This window comes from Medicago truncatula, chromosome 3 (genome assembly GCF_003473485.1).
Source record: "Medicago truncatula cultivar Jemalong A17 chromosome 3, MtrunA17r5.0-ANR, whole genome shotgun sequence".
In the NCBI taxonomy this organism is placed as follows: Eukaryota; Viridiplantae; Streptophyta; class Magnoliopsida; order Fabales; family Fabaceae; genus Medicago; species Medicago truncatula.
In genome coordinates, this window is record NC_053044.1 from 19,886,396 (window position 1) to 19,913,614 (window position 27,219).

At 33.5% G+C, this 27,219-nt stretch overlaps 2 protein-coding genes across 9 annotated transcripts; both read left to right on the forward strand.

Annotated features, from left to right (window-relative positions):
- Positions 1–6,485: 6,485 nt before the first annotated feature.
- Positions 6,486–9,545, forward strand: LOC11405562 (uncharacterized). 8 transcript variants are annotated; one of them, XR_003010047.2, is made up of 9 exons: positions 6,486–6,721; positions 6,929–7,012; positions 7,097–7,366; positions 7,477–7,573; positions 7,685–7,888; positions 7,978–8,107; positions 8,201–8,355; positions 8,944–9,018; positions 9,126–9,545. XR_003010047.2 is itself a non-coding variant. In XM_024778187.2 (8 exons), the coding sequence occupies exons 4-7, from the start codon at positions 7,722–7,724 to the stop codon at positions 8,963–8,965; spliced, it is 474 nt and encodes a 157-aa protein (XP_024633955.1). In that variant the 5' UTR covers positions 6,494–6,874; positions 7,097–7,366; positions 7,477–7,573; positions 7,685–7,721; the 3' UTR covers positions 8,966–9,018; positions 9,126–9,545. The 8 variants fall into 8 exon arrangements, 5 of the variants coding, with proteins under 5 accessions (XP_024633955.1, XP_024633956.1, XP_024633957.1 ...); XR_003010046.2 differs by having other exon boundaries at positions 6,488–6,874; positions 7,000–7,012; XM_024778187.2 differs by lacking the exon at positions 6,929–7,012 and having other exon boundaries at positions 6,494–6,874.
- Positions 9,546–14,843: 5,298 nt separating this feature from the next.
- LOC11405563 (cytosolic sulfotransferase 5) lies at positions 14,844–16,432 on the forward strand. Its single transcript, XM_003599736.4, has 2 exons — positions 14,844–15,114; positions 15,377–16,432. Exons 1-2 carry the CDS (start codon positions 14,868–14,870, stop codon positions 16,138–16,140), a joined length of 1,011 nt encoding a protein of 336 aa, XP_003599784.3. The 5' UTR covers positions 14,844–14,867; the 3' UTR covers positions 16,141–16,432.
- The last annotated feature ends 10,787 nt before the right edge of the window (positions 16,433–27,219 follow it).

Consider the following 27,219-nt stretch of genomic DNA (forward strand, 5'->3'; position numbering starts at 1 on the left):
GTTTTTTTATGACATTTTGATTTTGATTAAAACTAAAAAATAATGTTTTTTTTTTACAAAAACTAAAAATAATGTTTGTTGCATCTAAGTTATAACAAATCAAATTATCTATTTCAATGACACCAACAATATAATAAAAGTATATAATCTAATTTTCTTTTTTTAATGACACCAACAACAATCGTTATTATAGATAAAATTAGATAAAATTGTTTGATGGTATAATTGGGATAATGAAAAAAGTATGTATAAATATACTTATCTAGTTTGTTACACTTTTTATATGATAAAGGAAAAAAAACATATATATATATATATATTCATATTGTGTTTGTTACATTTTTTTAATATTTAAATTTATTCTTATCTATTTGTTACAAGTGTTATTTGTACTGAAAATTGAGGGCCTTTATTAAAACAAAAAAGTCAGCCTAAAGAAGCTTAATGAGATTTTTTTTTTATATATATATAGTATAGATTAGAATAAACACTTATAAATGAATTATGGACTAAACTATTAAAAATGGTGTAAATGATAAATCACCCAAAATTCTAACTTCATGCCAAATATGTTGAGAAAATTATCGAGAGCGCTTAGATGAGATGGCATGAGTCTCGTCTATCAAGGTTTTAGGTTCGAATCCAGCCTTGGGCATTCGTGCAGCAGTGTTAATATTCGTATGGAGAGTTTGCCGTCCATTTGGGTCTCACAATGCTCGACGGATTAGTCTCCACAATTGGAGAGGATACTGGTTTACACACAAAAAAAATACGATGAGAAAATTCTAATTAACTACAATTCAACTCTTTCCTAGTAGTAGTTAGGTACCGTTGCAATCTTAACATAAACGAGAACTACAAAGTTTGTAGTTCTGCATTGCACCATTAGAAGGAAAAGCTTTGAAACTCTCCCCAATCAAACTTTGACGAAAATCAACTAAATTCTTTCAACAAAATGACAAATTAGGGTTACCTAATTTTAGGTTTAAAAACTTTTAAGGGAGGTTTTTGGTTTGGTCCCCCAACAATTTGAATGATGATCATTCCAGGGCATGAGCCCTCAACAGCGGATGGGGATCGTCTGATCTGAGGTAAATTTTCAAGGACGAAAATTCTATAAGCGGGGGAGAGTTGTAACGCCCTCTTTAATTATTTACTTATTTTCTAGAGTTTAGAGTCTACTTTGATGATTTATGCGATTTTATATGATTATGAGATGAGTTGATATTTTATTTAAAGACTTATTTTATTATTTACTAGAATAAGATTTGAAAATAAAATAAATATAGAGATGTGGGGCTGTTTTGAAATTTAGAAGAGTTTAGTGGAAATAGAGGAAATAAGATAAAGTGGATTGAGGAGAGATATAAGGAGGAAACTAGGTTTAGAAAAGTCTTTTACGTGAAACTGCTTTTTGGAGAAAACAAGAGAAAAGGAGAACCAAGAGGGAGAGAGATCGCCGATCATCATTACTAAGGTAAGGGTGGGACTAACTTTCTCTAATTCTAAGTTGTATTATTCTGAAAATAGATTTAACAAGTAGAGGGAGGTAATTTTGAGAGTTTGAGAATTAGGTTAAAGATGGAGAATTGATGAATTAAGATGAATAATCGGTTAGATTGATGTAGAAATAGTGTCCAGTCCTTAGACTATTCATAGAACAATTCTTAGAATCAGTTTTGATGTTGGAACCAAGAGATTGAGTGAGTTTTGAGAAAATCTGCAATTCTGTCCGAGCTGACATTCATCGCTCGCCCAGGCGAGTATGAGTAGTCGCCTCGCGAGTGATGAAGTTCATTGCTCGCCTAGCGAGTAAACCCCCTCGCCTCGCGAGTAAGCCCAGAACTTGCTCGCCATTGCGAGTAGTTGCTCGCCATAGCGAGTTGACCAGTGAGTGAAACTTGATTTTTGAGTTGATGTTAGAGACCAAGTTTTAGATGGTTTTGAGTGCCTTAATTTGTTTAAGAATGATTGGGCAAACTTTTAGATCAAGATTTGACGTGGAGAAGTCTGTAATGAGGTTTTTGAGTGAAAAATGTCAAAACTCCCGAGAGCACCCTTTTTCAGTTCGCCATGGCGAGTAGTGAGTTCGCCATGGCGAGTAGTGAGTTCGCCATAGCGAGTGCACCATTTTTTGAACTCGCCATAGCGAGTAGAGAGCCTCGCTTCGCGAGTAACCTTGTGGCACACAACCTTGTTTAGGTTTCTTGCGATCTTTTGTCGCACATGATGTTATGAGTTGATCCTTAGGGTAGGAATGAAATTGTTAATGATTATAATGAGGTTCAGAGAGGATGAATAAGATGATTAATATTGATGATTTACTTTGATGATTAAATGTGAAAATATTCATATAATGTGAAAGACGTTGATATGAAGTTGTAATTGTTATATATGATTATTATTGATGGTGACTTGATGCATATGTTTAAATGATGTTGTCTTGCTGTTGTGATGAATTAATACCATTAAGATGTCTAAGTTGTTAAGTTGTAAGATATTGATCCAAATTATTGGAGTCATATGAGATGTCTAAGTTGTTAAGTCGTAAGATGTTGAGTCCATTGCATACTCATTTAAGTTGAGGGCTTGATGCCATGTAATGTATATTTATACATATTATGTTGAGGGCTTGATGCCCTGTAAGTTGAGGGCTTGATGCCATGTGAGCCTATTTACGCTTATACGTTGAGGGCTTGATGCCCTAGTTGGTACCACATGCATGATTAAGAGATCGTAGTTGCATTTTGTCGAGATGGTCTAAGATGAATAAGAAGTTTAAGTTGCATTGTTAAGTTGAAGTTGTGTCGTTGTTGTCACGTTGTTATTTATCCATGTGTCGTTAACGAAGTGCTTATGATGATGATTATGATGTTGTTATGTTGTTTATGATGTTGTTATGATGTGATTATGTTGTTATATGATAATGTTTATGATGTGAAGTATATGATGTTATAAAAGGATATTATGATGTGATGTTTATGTTACTGTATGACGTTGTGTGTAATGTAATGTATATGAAGATAATGATGATTAGAAGTTGATTGAGTTATTAATGAAGTATTATAAGAAGATTAATGTTATTAATTGATGAAGTATAAGTTGTTAAATGCTTTTGATGAATTATATGCTTGTTGTTATTGAATGTGAAATCTCACCACTTCTGCTTAGAAATGTTGCTCTGCGTATGAGTAACTTGCAGGTGATCGAGAATAAGTAGTTGTTGATTGCTGTCGTGAGTGGCTATCCCTCACCGTGTCTTTAGGTGCTCTAATACGTAACGGGATGAGAACTTTGTTGCTATTTTTTATTCCTTACGTATTGCTTATGAATATACATGATTAAGTTGTTAATTGAATTTATATGAGATGTTTTGATGAGGCCTTTGTGCCAAGACTATTTTAGATGTTGAAATAAATTTCTATGCGACTTGAATATTTATGTTGATCGAACTTTGAAGGAAAATTAGTTAATTATTCCCTTTATGATTTTTATGAAGTGTAGCATTCCGTTTGTGATGATTTACTCTGATTAATTTAAATGAAATTTTTATGTTGGGAAAACGGGGTGTTACATAAGGTGACTCGTCGTAAATCACATGTAAGATTCATAACCAAAATTTGTTAGATTTTAATCTTTTTTTTTTTAACAGGAAATTTTTAATCCAATTGATGCTTATATTTAAATGTTTATTTTGTATAGGTCAGATTTAAACATTCTTTGTTATTGGAGGAAGATATCGGTAAAGATTTAAAATTTCTTCTTACTATATCAATTGATATATATATATATATATATATATATATATATAAAAGCATGAGATGTTGGACGGTTTGAGGCTGATGTTGTATGTATGACATGAATGGTGTCTACTCAGTCAGTTTGATGTACACAGTTATATCAGTTGCTTCTAATATGTTGAGAGCACGTCATGAGGAGGATGTTCAACTTCTTGCTAAGGTTTGAAAAAATTGGGGCCCCTCCGAAGTAATTATCTTCTCATGGATGATGCTCGAAGATAGCTTTTCTACCTATTTGAATCTCTTTTGAAATATGGTTATTGTTGATCTTAGCGGTAAATTATGTATGCTTTGTGGGGATCTGATCAAATTAGATAGTCATCTATTTGTCGCATGTGTTTTTGCTTACCAATATATTATAATGATTGTAGGTGGTTAGGTTGCGAGTTGGTTAGGATTGGTTAGCTGATGAACATGTTAGGTAATAGGGACATGGAGCAAAAAGTACTCATCGCTCCCGCCTTGTTACGTTGGCATATCAATGTGGGATTTGAGATGAATACGAGTGTGTCTTTTTAGATTGTAATATATATATATATATATATATATATATATATATATATATATATATATATATCCAATACGTGGACCTATCAAGTGAGAATGATATCTTTTTGTAAGAACAATAGGCGTAAATGATTTGCTTGGTTGCGCTTATGATTAGTATTTGTTAGTTAGTTAGAAATGATTAGAGCTGAGTCCATTATGTTGTTCTGCCACTTTGTATTGACCACCTGGGATGAATACATTTTTGTATGGACTATCTGGTTTGGGTCTGATGTCCCCCTAGTCTTTGTATTTCTTCATTTTTATTTAATATAATTTATGTTTGCTTAATAAAAATGTTAACCCTCTTATTGAAATGCATGGTTGAGATTAAAACATGAGTTAAGTGACTCATATCCATCCATTATGCACCAACGCGTTAACACTTCCTTGCATCTCATGGGTATGCTTTTTCCAGAGTTTTTTATTTCAACATCTCCCTTGCCCTCGAATAATAATAACAAATAAAGGATCCAAATTGATTTTTTTCCAGCATGGGAAAGGGAAAGAGTTTCCACCATGGGAAAGTTAATCTTGACCATTAGATTAAGTAGAGAACATATTTTTATCATAGTCTTTCAATGCTATATCTAACCACTCACCCTCTCCAACACATCTTCCTCCTTCCCTCCCCCACCTACCTCATTGGACTTTCTCACTTCATCCTTATCACCATGCGTTTAAGAGACTGAAGTATTTTTATATATAAGATATGAGATCATTTTTTAAAAAGATGAAAATTTATGAATGCATGAACATATGACTCACCAAATGCATACGATCATACACGACATCATCAATTTTGACACCATCACCGACTCCATAATTAACACCATCATGGATATACATATATTCACCATCAAGTTATACACATATATAATCATCAGGAAAACATCATCAAATTACCATAAAGACGCAACACCATTTCATAAGCGCAAATTGCACAATAGATGAACAATCATCCACAATACATCAAACAACATGTTATACGTCCATTCATCATTAGTTCATTTTCATTTCATTATATTATAATGAATACAAAATCATTTACAAGTTATCAAACCATGATTCCTCATTTTGCCAAAGTTCGTTTATTTTCACAAAATCGTCTATTTTCATTTATCTCAACAAAAGTAGGATACCAAACCCTTATATATCAACAAAGCATTCCTATATATCATCAAACACATTAGTAATTCAGTTATATCATATTGGTTTAACAAAGTCCATTTGTTTCTCAAAATTCTCAAAGTTCATCTCATTTTCTTCATGTTTTGAAATCAATTTCATTTTCAAAACAAAGCTATGTGAAACCAATCATTTAAGCTCAATTACACTCAAATCAAATAGTGCACTTTTGCTCCTAAAAAACGCACGGTCCAGGGATTTGTGCACAATCCCTGCACTCCCTGATGCAGATCGTGCGTTTTACCTGTCACAGCAAAACAAGATTTTTTGTGTTTTTCGCGTGCGGGAAAAATTTGATTTTTGATCTGCTTCGATCCCACTTTCACCAAATTCATTCCAAACACTTAAACAGTAAGTACTCACCCCAAAATATAGTTTTCGAACCCAAAACAATTTATTTCTCAAAAGTGCTTAAAACGGTTTTTTACTCAAAAACCTGATTTTCACCCCAAACGATTCCTCGCCTAAACTTAACAATTCAAAACAGATATTCTAATTAATCCAACTCATCATAACAACTCCATAACTCCATTCATAATCATCAAAATCACAATTCTCCTCTTTTACCCATTTTCACAAAAGTCACCAAAACACAACAACTTAACCAAACATCACATTTATCACATTCAAATTCATGGATTCTCAACACAAACATATACCCATCAATATTCTTAGCATATAAGTCATGAATTCATCATTAATCAAACTTATTTCTAATATAGCTAACATTGCTAACAAAGTGTACCAACCCTAATTCTAAGTGAAATGGCACCAAACAATCATGACCGTTAGATCTCCATCTTTAGGCATTATTTTCATATCAGCCGTTGATCAAATTCAAATTCCCTAATTGCTTATGACACTTAATGACATTTAATGATTTTAACGGTTCAAGGTTATCTCTATTTTCTAGCCTAATTTATTGTGTCTTTCCAAAGTAAGGTTTGAATTGACATTTATTGATTTTGAACTACTCAAGGTTATCCCTATGTTGTAGGCTACAAAGAAGCGTGAGCATATCTCTTTCTTCTGACACCTTAACTCTTTTATTTTTAACCACAACAGTTCCATTCACCTAGGTATCTAAATCCTCATCTCCTCCACCTTTGGCCACCATCATTTGAAGACTGTCGACAGAGCTATGCAATTTGTTCTTTCTCAATTTCTGATTCAATTTGTGGATAAATGTATGTTTCTCTATGATCTACTTTGTTTCATTTTTGCTTTTCTTCATTTTTTTGTAGCGGGGAGACTCATTCTGCTTCTCTATGATAAATATGTTTTCTGTTGATTCTGCATCTTCATATCCTTAGCCTTTTCATCAAGCCTCTGATTGCATGGTATATCATATTTTTTATTTTATTGTTTCCTTAATACCATTGTTTTCCTTTCAGTCCATCACTTATCCCATTTATATTGTGAACAAGTTCTATTGTTTTTTTGCATTTGATTATTCGTTTGCTAGACGTGTTCACAAGGTATGCGATTTGATTTTAGTAGAACTTAATAACGTAATTTTATAACACTTAGTTCATTTAACTTATTTAGTTTTTTCTATGTAGTTAGAGAAGATTCAAGCTACTGTGGAAAGGAATTTGGTTGCTAAAATTAAGTCTGAGGTAGAGGAAGGTCAAGCCTATGAAGTTGAGAATGTATTGTTCACGCATAATGATCCAAAATATGTTACTACAAGTCATAAGTATAAATTATATTGAATTTGATTGATTGAACAACGTGGACCAAGGTTGATTAAAATGTTATACCAAACAACCATTTCGATTTCATGGCTTTTAACGATGTTATGCAATAAGGAAACGAAGGACAATACATATGTAAGTCACGTTTTCAACCTTAAATTTTGCATAGTTATTGGTATATATTCTTATGTTATTCTTATATTAAGGATCATATTACTGATACATTTCTATATATGTGTTTTTAGACATCAATGGACATGTCGTCGAGAAGGATGATATAAGAGATAAGGAGGTTAATGGGAGGACAAGCAAACTAATTGACATCACACTAGAAGACTTGGAGTAAGTCAGCAAAATTATATAAGCTAAGTGTGGATTTTGTATGAATTATAAGGCGAATTTTTAATTATCGTCTTATATGCATTCCTATCTTTTCTTACGCAAAAATAATAGGATTCACTGTTCACTATGGGGGGATTATGCTAGACAAATGCATTCCTACCTGACAAGTCAGAGTGGATCGTTTCCAATTGTGATTGTGTTGCAACTTTGCAAATTAAAAAAATACTTTGGCGTGATGGGAGTATCGAATGCATTTCATGGGACAAAATTGATTATTAATTCAGATGATTCTGCCATTAGAGAATATATGACCAAGTAATAACGATTCATCTCATTATTGATTGTCAAACATCTATTTTTTTTATAATTGATAATGCTAACTATTTTTGTATTCTTCTTGACAGACTTGAGGGTGTTGATGTGGAGGTATCTCAGGGTGTGAGTCAAGTAAGTGGTTTGCAAATCGTGCCCATGTCTGATGATATGCTTCAATTGCACATGATGATGATTGAAGATATAATTGAGTCGACTGATGTAAGTTTATTATATTTTTGTGTCATAATACTATATACCTTAATCATTTGGAGATTTATAATTGTAGTGATTTGTATATGATGTTTTTTGCAGTCATGTGTAGCGGTTGTTGTTGCAACAATTTGTGATATTGAGGCAGAACATTGGTGGTATTATGAGGCATGTACAAAGTGTGCTGGAAGGGTCACAATTGTTGCTGGTAGGATGTTCTGTGGAAGGTGTAATCAATCTAGGAATGCAGTTCAAAGGTTAGTACTGCAATTTATGAGCAACAACTATTAAGTTTTCATATATCATATAACTTGACTATAATTCTTTACAACTTCATGTAACTAGATTTAAGTTGCATGTTCAAGTAATGTATACAACATGATCCACTAGTTTTATCCTGTTTGATCGTAATGTCCAAAATTTTGTTGGGAAAAGTGTGTAAGAGTTGATCGATGCTCCACCACAGGCAAATATAAATTATGGTGGCTGAATATTGGAATAGTTGGCACACTTGCTGTAGTTAGAACATTTATTTTTATGACATAAAGTTGTAATGTTGTTTTTTTTTTGTCAGAATAATAATAATAATAGCGGTTATCCATCTGATCTCGAGATCTTTCAGCGAAAACAGATGTTGTTTAAGGTTGAGATAACTGATGGCAACCTTAAACACAACTAGCGCAACTATACAGTGAAACGTACATTTGACAACCTTGATTTGATTAAGAAATTTGTTGCTTTACATAAGATCAGGGTAGTTTTGTTATTACTATCCATATAATAGTCAACTGTTTCACTTCTTCGAAGCATTATCATCTGAATCCGGTTAATATGTTGTATTGTAGGTGTGTTCCGATGAGGAAGTAGTTGATGACCCTAACGTCAATGTATCGCCATTGTCAAATGAACCATCCATTGAGGTGAGCGGTTCAAGTTTTTTTTTGTTTACTCATTCATTTTTGTGGATAAAGTTTCAATAAGCATACTGTTGTGTTGTTTTTGACTTTTTCCATATATTATATGACAGGTTCGACTACTTGAAGGGGGGATTCAACAAAGTCTGATAAAAAAATGCGTAACCAATTAAATGCAGTCGATGAACTGACACCAGCTAGCAAGAGAAGTGGCAAGAAATCTGCTGAAACTGTGGACCTTATTAATATTGAAAAGGAGCTGACAAAAGGATCAACAACCAAAGCTGTGAAATTGAAGTCCGTCAAGGTTGAGAAGAAGTAAATGTGGAAGTGTTTGCCTACCAGCCGATCGTGTATCATAATAATAATAAAGTCTGTCACCGTAATTTAAAATAAGTTCCTGCTTTTTTCCAAAATTTTGAAAGTATGGATGGATATTTATATTTTGCTCATTTGTCGTTGTCGTATTCGATTGTTTTCGAATTTTAAATACCTATCATGGTTTTGCAGTTTGTTGAAGTTTTAAGTTTTAAGTTAAGTTTGTTGATCATTTCTTTTAAGTTTTAAGTTCTTGCTTTTTTCATTTACGTTAAGTTTTAAGTTTGTTCAACATTTATCTTATAATTGAAATGTATGAATCTAAATTTCAGGTTCAAGGTTAAAAAATGTATTGTTCTTTTTCGTAGAAATATCCGTAACGTAAGGGTCTGAACTGAGTTATGTGGTTTATCACAAAAATACCAAACTTTTGTTCATGCCTCCATATGGACTGAAAACTTAAGAAAACCACCACTGGAATTTCTATTTACTGTATTTTAAACCTTATGTGAATTCAAATGAGATGCTTTAGTAGCAGCTAAATTTTTTGTTTGCAAGTTACACCAAAAATTTACAAGAAGTTGCTTACATTCATGTCATAGTAATAACAGTGTTCAATATATTTTGTTAATGATTGTTATACGCCATAATAGTCATGCCAAATGCATAAATAAGTTTGTTAAGTAACTATAAATTAAACTATAGTTTGAATATGTTGAATAAGGACTCAGAGGACATTCTTTTATACGAGTAGATTGATCATTTTCTTTTCTGCAGAACATTTTTAATCAACGCCGTAATTACTTAGCAAAGGATACTATATTATGCACGAGACCTCCTATTATTTTCTGGATTGTTGCAGCAATTGCACCAATATAGTTTCTGTCATTATTGACGAAACTAATTATTTTGCTGTGCAAATATTTTGAATTGCGGTGTCACCGTAACCTTTATAACTTTACTTTAACGTGTGTTCGTCTATGTTTAAAGGATACTTAATATAATGTATCTTATAAGTTTCAATACTTAATTTGTATTTTAAATATGCGGCATTTTGCATCTTAATATAGATCGTCATTCATAATGTTATAACTAATCTCACATGTTTGTTTCAAAACTCATTTTCGTTTTTTAAAATCCGGCATTGTTGCATACTAAATTATATCGTTTCCACCAACATTCGGTACTTTTTGCATATTTTAAATCGCGGTGTCATCGTAACTACATGTACGGTTCGCTCAATAAAATCAACCATTTCATATACATTGTCTGCAGTTTTGTAGTGCTTTTAATGAAAGATAACATTTACGGTGCTCAATACATGCATTTTATCAGTTGTGAGTTAAAGGAATTAATGCACTGCGTACCACAATGTGAGTTATGGCAAGGAACTCATAAGTTGGTCAATTAGATTTCCAAGGTGTTTCTATGTTACACAATAGACATCAATGATTGCTCAGCAGTTCTGCTACACTAATGCCAAAATAACATTTGAAGTTAAACAGTCATCCTACACTTACACATTACTAGTAAGTAAACACAATAATTTGTGTAAGCAAACATCTTATAATCTCCATCGGCTGTGTATGTCATAACAGTAAAGGTGCTCTCTGTTGTTGGTCTTTTTGCTAAAATGGAACAAAGCAAGAGGCGCAAAGTTCATGGAAGAAATTCCCCGCTAACTGACATCACAAACGGTAAAAGTTTTTGCAGAACTTAGATTATTTAGTTTTTTTCTTATGCTGTAATTTTCTTATGAATACCCATAGCGGTCTCAGAATTTTGTTATCCAATAAACAGATGATATTCTGGATCGTTCCACCAGCAGAAGAAAACATAAACTTACGCCCATTCCACCAGGAAAATATGTCCTTAAACCACGACAACTAGGATGCAAAGGTGACCGCAGTCGTAGTATTGGGTGGTCTGAAAGCCGTGATGAAGGTGCGTACATGGATTGGAGTGAGAACTTAGAAGACATTAATGTCCCTGATAATAACCATGGTATGTATTCTATATATTGCACTTTATAGGTCATCTTTTTTGTGCGATTTTTATGAATATTGGATTTATAAATAGTCTGAACATGTCTGACAAAATGTCACTTTCTTAACAAGTCTTCGAGGATGTCAACTTGCTTTAATGCTAACTTGCTTGATTTAGGAAGATGTGTTTACATTAAGAATAAATCAGTAATTTAATTTGCTTCATGTGAATTCATATGTAGGATGAAAGATGATAACAACTCAATAAAGGCATCTATTGTGCAAGATTTAAAAGATGCTCTTGATTCATCTAATTCATATGTGAAAACATTTAGAATGATTCGATTAAAGCTATCTGATAATGATGCTCCAAAAATGAAGCTACGCATCATAGGCAAACGAGGCAACGACGGTAGACGATATAATATGCCAACTACCTCAGAAGTAGCAGCCTTGGTGGTTGGTGATTATGATGCCGCAAACACCGAGAGAGATGTCGTCGTTGAAGAACGGTCTGGATTACTAAAGCGTATCTCCGTGTTTGAACCATCTTACTTACCGCTGCAATACCCCTTGATCTTCACAAGAGGAGAAAATGGATTTCGACGTGATATTCGATTTACCAATAGGCCAACCAACACTTCAATAAAAAGATTGTTTGTTTCCATGAAAGAATGGTTTGCTTACACTATCCAACAGAGAGTATTACAAGATCCGGCTGCTCTGTTGTATTCTAGACGGTTGTTTCAATAATTCTTGGTTGATGCTGATAGTATGATAGAGTCACGACGTTTAAAATGGTATAGAGACCACCAAAAAGAAGTTAGAGATTATATGTATAGAGGGTTGGCCAAGGCAGTACTCAGAGGTGAGACATCTTCATCTTCAGCTGGGAAGCGGATTGTGTTGCCATCAAAGTTTGTGGGTGGAGCTCGATATATGATTCAAAATTACAAAGATGCAATGGCGATCTGCGCATGGGTAGGATATTTAGACCTGTTCATAACATTTACATGCAATCATAAGTGGCCAGAATTAGTGGATTTTTTCAAGAAGCACAAATTAAAACCAGAGGATAGGTCAGATTTCGTGAGCAGAATATTCAAGATAAAACTCAATCGTTTAATAAATGACATAAAAAAAGGCGACATATTTGGAAAAGTCAGAGCAGGTATATCTACTCTATTTTTATTATTGAACTCTTTTTAAGTTTATTTTTAACATATTGTCAAAATATTTAATTGTTATTGATTCATTTTTATGCGCGTAGTGATTTACACAATTGAATTTCAAAAAAGAGGACTTCTGCACGCTCATATATTGGTCTTCCTTCATCCAGAATTTAGGTGCGCTCATCCGAATAAAATTGACAAAATAATCTGCGCCGAAATCCCTGTTAAAGACCGTGATTCTGAACTGTACAATATAGTATCATCTTTGATGATACATGGTCCATGTGGGGATCAAAACACGAGTTCTCCTTGCATGGACCGTGGAAAATGTACAAAATACTTTCCAAAAAGGTTTGTTGATGATTGTATGTTGTTAAATATAATTGTTGAATTGTATGTTTAATATTATTGTTTTGTGAAATCTCACTCCTTCTGCTTGGAAATGTTGCTCTTCGTATGAGTAACTTGCAGGTGATCAAGAGTAGGTTGCTGGTGTTGCTGTCGTGAGTGATTTATTCCTCACTGAGTCTTAGGTTGCTCTGATACGTAATGGGAGGGGATCTTTAGTGGCTATTTCTCTTTCCTTTGCGTATATGCTATGATTATGTTGCTTAACTGAACTTATGAGATGGTTTTTATGAGGCCTGCGTGCCAAGACAATTTATGTTGAAGAATTTAATCCGCTGCTATTACGTTGATGATTTATGATGAAGGATAATTAGTTAATTATTTGTTTTATGATTTTTAAGAAGTGTGATATCCCGTTATCTGTTGTTTACTCTGATAAATGTTTATGAAATTTTTAAGTTGGGAAAACGGGGTGTTACAATTGGTATCAGAGCAGGTCGGTCCGTCCGGTCAATTAGAAGAGTCGTGTCGAGTTTTAGTAATAATTTTATTACTATCTTATGTTGTTGTTGCTTGTTGTAGAGATTAAGAATGGCTGGAAGAAACGATGTTGTGATTGCTGCTGCACTAGAAGCTGTAGCTCAAGCTGTTGGACATCAGCCTAATGCGAATGCTGGTGCAAGTGCTGAAGCGAGGATGCTAGAGACCTTTCGGAGGAATCATCCTCCTACTCTCAAGGGAAGATATGACCCTGATGGAGCCCAGACGTGGCTCAAAGAGATTGAGAGGGTTTTCCGCGTGATGCAGTGTTCAGAGGTCCAGAAGGTGCGTTTTGTAACGCATATGCTAGCTGAGGAAGCTGATGATTGGTGGATTAGTCTTCTACCTACCTTAGAGCAAGACGGTGTTGTGGTTACTTATGCTGTGTTTAGGAGAGAGTTTCTAAACAGATACTTTCCGAAAGATGTTCGCGGGAAGAAAGAGATCGAGTTCCTTGAGTTGAAGCAAGGAAACATGTCTGTGACTGAGTATGCTGCCAAGTTTGTGGAGTTGGCAAGGTTTTATCCGCATTATACTGCAGAGACTGCTGAGCGAAATGCATCAAATTCGAGAACGGTTTACGTGCTGAGATCAAGAGAGCAATTGGTTACCAAAAGATCCGAGTATTTTCTAAGCTGGTGAGCAGTTGCAGGATTTATGAGGAGGATACAAAGACTCATTACAAGATTGTGTATGAGCGGAAAGCTAAGGAGGATACAAAGACTCATTACATTAGTTCATTCTCTTGCAGGAGTCTAACTTCATCAGTCAATCATTATAATTCTCTTGCAGGATACTTTACTTAATGAAAAATGAGCATATCTATATATCGTCACTAAATCAATCTTGTCTTTAGAAATCTAAACAATATTGTTACTAAATCTAGCCATTTCTGATCTTCCTATATTAATTATTATAATTATGCCCTCTATTTCATCCAAAAAAATAAAATATTATTGTTATCATCCCGGACAAATTTTGTAGACAATTGTTATCATCATTTTAAAACAACAACTTTTTTGGTTACTTGTAATCGCATGAAAATGGTTGGCCTTTTTTGTCTCTCTCTCTATATATATATATCAAATTAAATTAAAAAAATGGTTCCTTCAAGAGAAGTATGGATATCTCAACTTCGGTGGGAAGTATTGGCAGGGTAATTTGACAATATGAACTTTCAAATTCAATTGAAATGTTTAAAGAAATCTCCATAGAATCTTCCTTAAAAAAAAAAAAAAAATCTCCATAGAATCTACCAAAAAAAAAAAAGAAAAAATATAATATTCTTACTTGTCGATGTTGTCCCCCACTAGTTGATTTTTTATTTTTTTTACTAACCCACTAGTTAATTTATTTGTTTCCTTTACTTATATTTTATTAGAAAATGATTTTTTTTTTCTTATATTCTAATTAGAGTTATATATAAAGGGATGTGCATCAAAACAAACTATAATTTCAAACAATTCTATTCCCAGCATTGCTCATTAACTATATGAATACTATGGAAGAAAGTGATGAACACTCTCATTTTCCTAAATACTTGCAAGAAGATGACATAACCCTAGAATGCAAAGAGTTGATACAAACCTTACCAATGGAGAAAGGCTGGGTTTCAACCCACCTTCACCAATATCAAGGATTTTGGCAAACCAAAAAGCATCTTCAAGGAGTTTTATCTTTTCAAAAGCACTTTCAAGCCCATGATACAGATATAATCCTTGCTACCTCTCCAAAAGCAGGTACTAAGTTTGTTAAAATTGCAAGTCGATTGATTCGTGCAATAATTTCGAGTTTACTTGCTGTAAACTCGAATTTTAGAAAAATCGGAAATGAAACTCATTTTGCTCGGTCATTTTGCTCAGTTATCTCATAGATAACTTTGAATAGTTTTTTTGTATATATATATATATATATATATATATATATATTTCTTTTTTATCATATATCAGTTTTGACATTCGATTTGTTTTCGCAAGTAATCGAATTTGACAACCTTAACAGGTACCACTTGGCTCAAAGCATTGATTTTCGCCTTGCTCAACCGTAAGAGATATCCAAATATTCATGATAACAACCATCCTTTGCTCACTACCAACCCTCATGTTCTTGTTCCTTTCTTGGAGCTTAGCCTTTACATCGAGAAAGATATTCTTCCCGATATTAATTCATTTTCAGCTCCAAGGCTATTTTCTACACATGTTCCTTACAAATCATTGCCAAAATCTATAAAAGATTCAACTTGTAAGGTGGTGTATTTGTGTAGAGATCCTAAAGACACTTTTGCTTCAATGTGGCATTTCACAAACAAGATTAGGCCACAAAATAGAGAAACCCTTCAACTAGAAGAGTCATTTGAGAAATTTTCTAGAGGTGTGAGTTTGTTTGGACCCTTTTGGGAACATTTATTAGGATACTGGAAAGAAAGCTTGGAAAGGCAAGAGAAGGTGATGTTTTTGAGATATGAAGAAATGAAAATGAAGCCTTGTTTTTATTTGAAAGAGGTTGCTGAGTTTTTGGGGTGTCCATTCTCCAAAGAAGAAGAATCTAAAGGAGTGGTTGATGATATATTAAATTTGTGTAGTTTTGAGAAGCTGAGCAACTTGGAGGTAAATAAGTTTGGAAAATTACCGTCTGGGGAAGAAAATAAAGCTTTCTTCCGTAGTGGCAAAGTTGGAGATTGGAAAACTCTTCTCTCAATTGAAATGATTGAACGGTTAAATACAGTAATAGAACAAAATTTGGGTAAACATGGTATGAGTTTTTAGAGGAGAGATCATAAGAATGAATTAGAGAGAATCCCGATTTCTTCAAGAATAAAGAGTAGCCAATCACAATTCGGTGCTTGACACAATACACGATGGTGTTACTGAAAAATAAGAAGTGAACAAATAAATCATGCAGTTAAAGCTTGATAGCTGCAGGGACGGAGCCAAGTGTAATAGAAAATACTAGTATTCGCCCCCCTTGATATAGCTATGTGTAATGAATAAATGTAACTGTAGCACATCTGTTTCAAATGATTTAACACAATAATATTTTATTCCTACTTTCAGTTAACCAAATTAGTACTTACTTATAGCTAATCATTGAATTGTTCACTTAACTTAGAATTTAAATTTAAACACATGCCTAATAGATGATAGCATCATTAAATTGAATAAAAAAGGGGAAAATTAATATGTTGTTGCAAGTTGATAGATGTTTGGGCTCTCTAGGCGTTTGATCAAGCATTTAATTCCAAGATTGTTATTTTTTTCACCCTATGAGTTTTTCGCACACCTTATTTAAAATTTAAAATCTGAAATATTTAAACGTGTTTTAGAGGTTTTTATGGGGTGTTTATGCCGTTTGGATTCTATAATTCGAACTGCATAAGGAGCGCGAGAAACTCATAGGTTGGAAAAAGAAGCAGCTCAATGCCTAACTCTAAAATAACTTCTTTAACGCAAGAGAGTATCTTAAAAAAAATGTCGAGAAATAAAGTATGCTTACTCGTTTCATAATAATGAGCATGATGCTTATGAAAATAAACCTTATTTTTCCTACAAAAATCAAAGCTTCTCCATTAATAAAATAGATGATGGTTTTCTTATCCAATATTTCCACGGCTGCAAACACATTCACTATCAAAGAAAATGCTTATGGTTTTTGACATTAATTAGGTGTATGATTTATGACATTTTTTTTTGGTTACATATCAAAGAGAAAAACAGAAGAGGAGACAAAAACAGAAAACTATGCTCTAGGAAATAGAGTTCCTATAGCATCAAAACGAATTAAATCAAGAAGCTCATGAGGGGGGGAGGCATGAACTAAGCACTCTTCATTTGATGAAGATCCCAACTTGGTCAAGTAGTCCGCGCATTGATTTCCTTCACGGAGACAATGATGAACGGAAAAATTATGCGCAGATAAGAGATCTTTTTTCTATCTTGTATTAAGACAGCGTAGGCATGATAGTTTGAAGCTCTTCCTGTAATAAGATTGAAGGAGAGAAGCGAGTCCGAGTAGCAAGCCAACTCCTCTATTCCCATTGCAGAAGCCATGAGTAAGCCTTGATGAAGGGCAGTGAGTTCAGCTAACTGAATGTCTGTCGATTCTGGAAATGAAGCCAGAGAAACAAGAGAGGTAGGCACCAACATTGTTTCGAATGATACCTCCGAACCCAGCACGGATTGGAGTTCCGAGACAACTCTCGTCCACATTAAGGATGTGACATTGATGGTTATTTTGATTCCATATTACCATACAATCGGGAGGGATGACATTACTCTGCATGAAACTTTACTCGGTGACGTTGACAGAATCATTAATACGGTAGCTGATCCTAGTTAAAGGCCAAGTTTCATTGCTAATACACATCAAGTTGCGGTGTGTAACACCCCGTTTTCCCAATATAAAAATTTCATAAAAATAATCAGAGTTTTTCACGTAAACGGAATGTCACATTCTTTTCTTAAAATCATAAACTGAATAAATAACTATTTATCCTTTAAAATTCAATAACAAAATCTTTAATACTTTGCAGCGGAATATATTCAATAACTAAACAGTCTTTGGCACGAAGGCCTCTTCATAAATGTCTCATAAAAATCCACTCTAAAAACATAGTCATAAATCTTCAAAAACAATACGTAAGGAATAGAAAAGCAATAACAAAGTTCCCATCCCGTTACGTATCAGAGCACCTAAAGACACACGTGAGAGAATCGACTCACTTCACAGCTAAACTTGATTACCTGCAAGTTACTCATACGAAGAGCAACATTTTCAAGCAGAAGGGGTGAGATTTCACAAAACAATAATATCAAGCATATAATTCAATAATTATATTTAACAACATAAATAACTTCATCTATTAGTAATAATAATTCTTCATGTAATAACTCTTAATAGTTCAACCAACTTCTAATTATCATTTACTTCATATTCATCACATTATAAACATCATTATATAGCACATATTAACCAAATCGTAACATCATAAATCATCACATCATAGTTCATATACAACCTAACAACATCTTAATCATAATTCATATACAACATAACAACATCATTAATTCGTAATAACATTTCTCCACCAAGCATCTCATTATCAATTCATGAATAAAAGACAACTTATCAACTTAACATAAACGTCATCAAGTACATTTAACAACTCATATATAACATCCTGTAATCATCAATCACTAATAACTTAAACAACACAATATAATCATCACTTTAATAATAATAATTATATACATCACATCATAAACATCATCTCATAATAATATAACAGCAACATACTCATCATCATATAGTAATATATAAACAATATATTCATCATCATATAGTAATATAACAACAACATATTCATCGTCATATAATAATATAACAACACATATTCATCATCATATAGTAATATAACAACAACATATCGTAATCATCACTTAATAATAATAATTATATACATCACAACATAAACATTATCTTACAACAACATAACATAATATTCACTTAATAACCTAAACAACACAATATAATCATCATCACATAATAACTTAGACCACACAACATAATCATCACTTTATGATAATAATCAATCACAACATAATCATCGTAAACGACATCATAACATTATAATCAATATCATAACAACATAACAATATCATAATCAATATCTTAAACAACATAGCAATATTTTAGTCAACATCATATAATTCACATCATAAACATCGTATAATCTTCATAGGTACTTCTTTAACAACACATGGGTAGAAGACAACTCGACAACTCGTAGATGATAATTCATCAACAACTTAACAACTCATGGATGATAATTCATCAACAACGACTTTGACTCGACAAATGTGACAATGCAACTTAGAAACTTATATGCATGTGGTACCAATCGTCATCATAAGTATTAATATACTTTAATCGTGCGGAGGACAAAGCTCCTAATCGTGCGGAGGACAAAGCTCCTATCGTGCGGAGGACAAAACTCCTAATCATGGTGAGGACAAAGCTCAATGAATGCTAATGCATGGACTCTATCAACAAGACACCTTAATCAACTTATCACTTATACATCCAATAATTTGGAGTTCATCATCAACTTATTCATACTCATGCAACTTAGTTAAATAACAATTGCAGCATAATCAAATCACATCAAGCTTAATAACAATTCATTTCAACAACATCTTGATCATTCAATAATATTTCGAGTAATGCATTTAATCATTAAATCACACTACAAACAACTTAGCAGTTCATAACAGCAACAGAAACAACACAAGCAATTCACAACATAAACATCATACATTTTCCACATAAGGCATATAAATATTTCACATAACCAACAACAACAACATAGGCGACACGTAAACATCTCAAGATATAACAATATCAAATGATAATCAACAACAACTTAAGCATCATATATAATTCACATAATGCATATACAAATATATTACATTACTATCAACACTAAATTATATTATAATAGCTTCACAGATCATCAGTAATATTATATTCAACCCACATTCCTACCCCAACACTAAATCATATTATTATACTCTTAAACACCTTAATTGAACTCATAGAACTTCTAGTTTTGAGGGTTGGTATTATCCCATAAGTTTTGGATTAACTTAGAAATGGTTATGCTGAATTTTCATAAGATTTCACTGTGACCTACGTGCAGTAATTTGACCATAACTCAAGTTCTATAAATCGTTTTGACGTCAGACCAATGGCATTAGAAAGCTAACATTCATACCTACAACTTTCGTGTTTACACCTAAGACCAATTCTGTACCAATCAATACCAATTTTCATTTCAAATTCGGACAAAGTTGTGCTGAAATTCATAAAAATTCACTAAGACCTCCTTGGAGTATTTTCATCATATCTCAAACACCAAAAATCATTTTCATGTCAAACCAAAGCCACTGGAAAGCTAACACAATTATCTACAACTTTCATGTTTACACCAAAGGCCAATTCAAAACAGAAACGTGTGAAAAAGACGAAAGAACGCGAAACAGGGAATGCTGTCAAAGTGAAGCTCGCGAGGCGAGTAAGTGTACTCGCTGTGGTGGGTTGCGACGGACAAATCTACGAGAACAGACCAGTTTTCACTCTAAAAGCCCCAATTTCATCAACCCAAATCCCATATTTGATAGGAAACTCAACCTATGTTTATTCTACAGCCTGAACTTCAATTCTTAACACAATTTCGATGGTTTCTACACTTTTCAATTCAAAAATCAATAATCAAAACCTAATCCCAATTATCCAACCTAAGAACAACAACATGTTAAATCACAAATTCAGAATCATAGGCTTAAGAAGATTGAATGTTAGTCACAAATTCAACATGTGAAAATCGCAGCTCTCTCTTGTCTTCTCCCTCTTCTCTTGGCTTTTTCCCCCTTTTCTCCAAAAACAGTCGTACATACAATGTTTTTCTAAAACTAGGTCTTCTCCTATTTATATCCCCTCCTATCTATTTTATCTTATTCCACTTACACCACTAAACTCTCTAAATTCACGAAACAGCCCTTAACTAAATATTTTATTTTATTTTCAAATCTTATTTTATTAAACAATATAATAAGCTACCTAATAAATCATATGATCATATAAACAAACAACATATATATCTCTATAACATATATATATTGCTACACTAAATAACATATATTTCTACAACAAATTATATATATTTCTATAACAAATAATATACATCTCTATAAAAAATCACATATATTTCTATAACAGATCATGTATATTTCTAAACCAAATAACATATATATATTTCTAAATAGCATATATATATATATATATATATATATATATATATATATATTTCTAAATAACATATATATATTTCTAAATCAAATCGCATATATATTATACTAATAAATACCAACATATAACATAATAAAATATCACTCATCAAAATAAATGATATAAATCATACAAATCATATAAGTATATTTTAAACTCATTAAAATAATCAAATAATTAGAGAGGGCGTTACACGGTGCCTCCAAGACCACCAGAGACCGACGAGAAAGTTGATGGAGCGAGGGCCAGAAGAAAAAGTCCTTATCCAGACCTTCACACAATTCGCAGAGAAGAAGGCATCGCTATTAAAACCAAGTTTATGCAAGATAGCTGCAGAGTGTTTACAGTCACGGACACAATGCAAGAAACTTTCATCATTTTCCCCACAACGCCAACAAGTAGCCGCAGGAGCCATATTTCTGTGGTGTAGCGTAACACCCCATTTTTCCAATATAAAAATTTCAAACATATATCAGAGTATTCAACATATAAACGGAATGCTACACTTCATAAAATCATAAATAAGATAATTAACTAATTATCCTTCAACGTAAATCAATTCCAAAACATTGCAGCGGATTAAATTCATCATCATAAACAAGTCTTGGCACGCAGGCCTCATCAAAACATCTCATAATTGTTCAGTTAAACAACTTAATCATAAAATCATAATCAAATACGTAAAGGAATAGAAAATAGCCACAAAAGATCCAATCCCGTTACGTATCAGAGCACCTAAAAGACTCAGTGAGGAATAACCACTCACGACAGCAAAGCAACAACAACTACTCTCGATCACCTGCAAGTTACTCATACGAAGAGCAACATTTCCAAGCAGAAGGGGTGAGATTTCACAAAACAATAATATTAAACATATAATTCAACAATTATATTTAACAACATGAAAACATCATAATATTCATCATAGATAATAATATATCATAATTCACTTCATTAATAATTCATATAAAGAATCACAACTTCAACAACTTCGACTCGACAAATGCGACTATGCAACTTAGACCTCTTATATGTATGTGGTACCAATCCAGGGCATCAAACCCTCAACGTAATAAGTATTAATATACTTCCAGGACATCAAGTGTAACAACCCGATTTTTAGCTAGATTTATTTTAATTACTTTTATTATGTGTTTGTGTGTGATTAATTGTGCTTGTGTGTATTTAATTGTCATTGGGTGCATTTACATGGATTACCGTATTAGAAGGGTATTTTGGTCATTTGGCGGGTAAGGGTAAAATAGTAATTTTAGTGAGAATTATTTTAATATTTGGTGAGAACCCTTATTTTACTAAGTTACTAGTGTAGTGATTAGTTTTTACCGTTAGTGACCGTTCGTTATATTTTACCGTTGTTAGTAATTACCGTTGAGTGTATAGAAACTTTTTAGAATTATGTTAGAATGGGTTAGGCCCATTAGAATTTGGAATTGAGCCCATTAGGGGAGATAACATTAGGGTTGTCATAAAAAATATCATTCATTCACTTCACAAAATATTTTCCTAGAGAGAAAGAGGTGAAGAGAAGAACAAGGGTTTTGAAGAGAATAGCTTGAGGAATCAATTGGGGTAAGCTTAGGAGCTGAATTGAAGCAAGAATTAGGGTTAATCTTCTTCAAAGGTAAGGGGGTTAGTTATTATCATAATCATGTACAAATTTTGCATTTTCTCATGTTGTATGAAAATGGGTTGAGGAACAATTGTTGCTAAATTCGTGCTCTTGCTATGATGCTATTTTCTTGTGCATGAATTGATGATTATGGTATGTTTGTGGGTGAAATTACATGTTTCAAAGTATGTATAAATGTTAAGTCATGAAATTATACTTAATTGATGAAATTTGATATGTTTTGATTGAAATGAGATGTAATTCATATTCCATTGATGTTGTTATTGTTAACTGATGTTATTGTGAATGAATCATTGCTTGGGTATGCATATTCATGAATTGATGATGAGAATTTGAATTGTTGTTGTTGTTTTGGTGAAATTTGTGAAATTGGTGAATTATGACATGTTGTTGTTGAAACATGATGGAATGTATGATCATAAGTTGTGGTTGTGGTTAATTGTTGATGATAATCTCATTACATGACTTGGGTATGAATTATGTTGAGATGTTGTTGTGAATTGTGTCGAATTGGAAGAAATGAATTGTTGTTGTTGTTGAAGACTTATTGTTTTGAGAAAATCATTTTAACAATTTCATAACGTGTACAAATGCCACGAAACGAGCGAGTTCGGTGTGTTAGAGCCTCGGGTTATGCCTCGGATCACTTTTGATGATTGAGGACTTTAAACATTCGATTTTTGGTCAAAATTGGTGAAAACCCGCGGCCAAAACACGAGAACAAGGGCGCTAGGCGCCCACAAGTCAGTAAGCCAGCGCTGGGCGCCCCACTGCTAGCGCTAGGCGCCCTGGACAGGGCAACATGCTTGTTGCTCCGTGTCCGGGTGCTTGGGGGTGGTCGTGCAGGGGTCCTAGGCGATCGTTTTGAGGTGTTCTTTTGCTGTTTTCACCTACTTTTCTACTGGAACACATTTGGTTTTGTCAAAACTTCAATTTTCTAAATGGTTTGAAACTTGAGTTTGTGTCGTTTTGGTTTTTCGGGAGTTGTCGAAACTTGGTCTTTGTGAACAAAAAGGAGTTGCAAGCTTAGTCTACAGTTCTTATGGGCTTAGACAATGATTGTAAGGTTAGTACAATGTCTTAATCATGTCAAACTTAATTTTCGGGTGGGAATGTGGAATGTATAAACTTGGGATTTTCTCATACGAACTTAGGCTAACCTTTGAACTAATGATCGATAGTTCGTAAGTGGCCTATGGTCATACTTATATGATTGATTAAGATTGAATTGTAGGATTTCAAACTTGAATAAGTTGACTAGCTTTGAAAATTATCAATGTTGGCCGTTTGCCACATGATTTGGATTTTTGTCGGAAATGTTTCTTGAACCAATTGTCTTGTGAGTTATTGTGACCATTCCTGTATGACTAAGTGAAGTTGTATGAATGAAAGATTGTATTGGATATGATGTTTATCATGAGATGTGTATGCTATCTTACTAGAATGTAAGGAATGTTTGAATTGGTGAAACTAAATGTGATAGTTGATGTTGAATGACATTGATGATTATTGATAATCATGTTGATATGTGATGATGAATACTATGATTTATTTGTGTGTGGGCATGTTCCTTGATAATGCAATGTTGTGGAGATAATCAATATAATTGGGTGTTGTCCTATATATTGAGTTGAAATTGTGATTATTGTCGCATTATCGAGTTCTTATACATGTCCATGCATCATAGTCGAGTTGTTGTAAAAGAGTCCGGCTCTTTTACTTCGGAGATTATGTAAGGAGTGACCCCTTACATACGATGTTGACTTGTCCATCGGAGATGACGACCTTTTGGAGATTTGGTACCACATGCATTTATGTGTCAATAAGTGCATATCATAACATAAGTCTTATGTGAAATTTGTGATTGGTGATGAAATGAGATGAATGATTATTGATGATGTTGTGATTGATGATTGTGAATGAATATTTATGAATGGATAATTGTTCATATGATTGATGTGTGTTGATATGAGCTATCAAGTTATGATGTAAGTATTTTTGTATGACTAATATTATTCAAGTACATGATATTATTTGATTTAATTGTTATCTGAATTATGATAATGTAATACTTACCCCCAGTGGTTTTAACCGCCTATTTGCCTGTATGGGTGAGTAGACGTTGTGCGTGAGTAGTGCTCGGTGAGTCTTTGCTTGGGATATCGGGAGCTTTCTCCGATATCGGTGTTGAGTCGGCTCTGATCTAGGCTTGTTGTGTCAGTCTAGATTAGGTTGTTTTATTTTCCTTTGGATCATTGTTTTGTTGTTGGCTACCTGTATGTTTGGGTTTTTGGAGATTCATCTTTGGGATATGATTTATTTGTTCATGACATGTACATATTTTGATCACTCTGGTTTACATTCCGCTGCAACTGTTGAGGTTTATATACATGTCTAGTGGTTTTTGAATTTTGAATGTGGCGTAACTTCTATTTCTTGAATAAATGTATTATTCGCATGTTTAATTGCTTAAATAGAAATAGGAGCGTTACATCAAGCCCCCAACATAATTGAGCTAAAGCTCCAGGGCATCAAGCCCCCAACGTGGTGAGCAAAGGCTCCAGGGCATCAAGCCCCCAACAATGAATGCTAATGCATTGACACAACAACTTAACAACTTAGAACAACAACCTCTTAAATAAGTCCAATAATTTGGAACATCATCATCTTCAACTTAGACCGACTCATGCAGCTTAGTTAAATAACAGACAGCAACATAGGCAGTATGCAAATCATCATGATATAACAATATCGAATGCAAGTCATCAACATCTCAAACATCAAACATAATTCATGTAATGTATATACAATTATATAACATTAACAACAACTTAGATCATATAATTCAGGCTTACTGAAACAACAACAACAAGATAAACAACTTAGTTTCTAACCTCCAAGATCATCTAACATCAACTCGTGCGACAAAGATCGCATTTAACCTAAACAAAGCATTCTGTAACTGGGCAGTTCACGAGGCGAGGGCCTCTACTCGCCATGGCGAGTTCAGGTGTAACTCTCAAAATTCGTTCTTAAACTATTCCAGGTTCAATCTTAATCTCCAATCTTTCCTAATCATCATTATACATGTTCAGGGACTCAAAAACATCTAAGGTTCAACTCAAAGGTCAAAATTACGAAATCATGATGCTTCTCTGGTCACACTCGCTAGGCGAGTGAATCTGCTCGCTATGGCGAGCTGCAAGGTGGAACTCGCGAGGCGGGGAATACTTGCTCGCGAGGCGAGCGATGAAGTTCATCACTCGCTATGGCGAGGATCATAGCTCGGGAGGCGAGCGATGAATGTTGGCTCGGGCAGAAGTGTAGTTTTCACGAAAATTCACTATTCCTCATGGTTTTAAGCCTAACATTGATTCCTCTAATCATCTTATGACTTGTTCAAGGTCTGTAAACAGTTTCTACATCAATATAATCTTTCTACATCAATTAATCCTCAATTCCTTTCATTAACCCTAGTTTTCCAACTTCTCTAATCCAATCCTACACTTGCTAAATACAATTATCAGAATCATATAGATTAATAGAATTGAATGCTAGTCTCACCCTTACCTTAGAATATGAAAATCGCAGCTTTTGGTCTCTCTCCCTTCTCTTGGCTTTTTCTCCCTTTTCTCCAAAAACTGATCGTACGTACTGTTTTTCTAAACTAGGTCTCTCCTATTTATATCTCCTCTATCTACTTTATCTTATTCCTCTTTCTCCCCCAAAACTCTCTAAAATCTCAAAACAACCCCTCAACTCAATATTTATTTTATTTTCAAATCTTATTTTATTAAACAATAAAATAAGTCACAACTCCTCATAAAATCACATAAAATCATCTTAAATCACACATATCATATAAATATAATATAAACTCATCTTAATAAATTCTAGACTCAATTAAATAATTAAATAATTCAAAGAGGGCGTTACATGTAGCAGAGATAAGGTAGGAGTTGCGTTATGACAGGCAAGCCAAATTAGGAACTTGTATTTTTCGGGGACCTTCAGTTACCAAATCCAAGACCAAGCAGTATCATTACTTGATATTTCTGAAAGGGAGTAGAGCCAAGAGTACCCGCTTTTAGTAGTGTAAACACCATTCTTGTTGTGATTCCAAATGAGGGCATGATCAATATATGAATTGAATCTCATGTTAGAATTGTTGATCGTTTCAGCTATGTCTTGAGGAAGATTGGTGTAAAGGACATCGGTATGTTGGCCAACGGACGTGAAGACATCTTTAACAGTGAGATGGATATCATGGATGTCAATGATAGGGACCAAGGAACCAAGGTAGCCATGAAAGCTCCAATTACTGAACCAAAAGGAGGATGTGCCCGCTCCT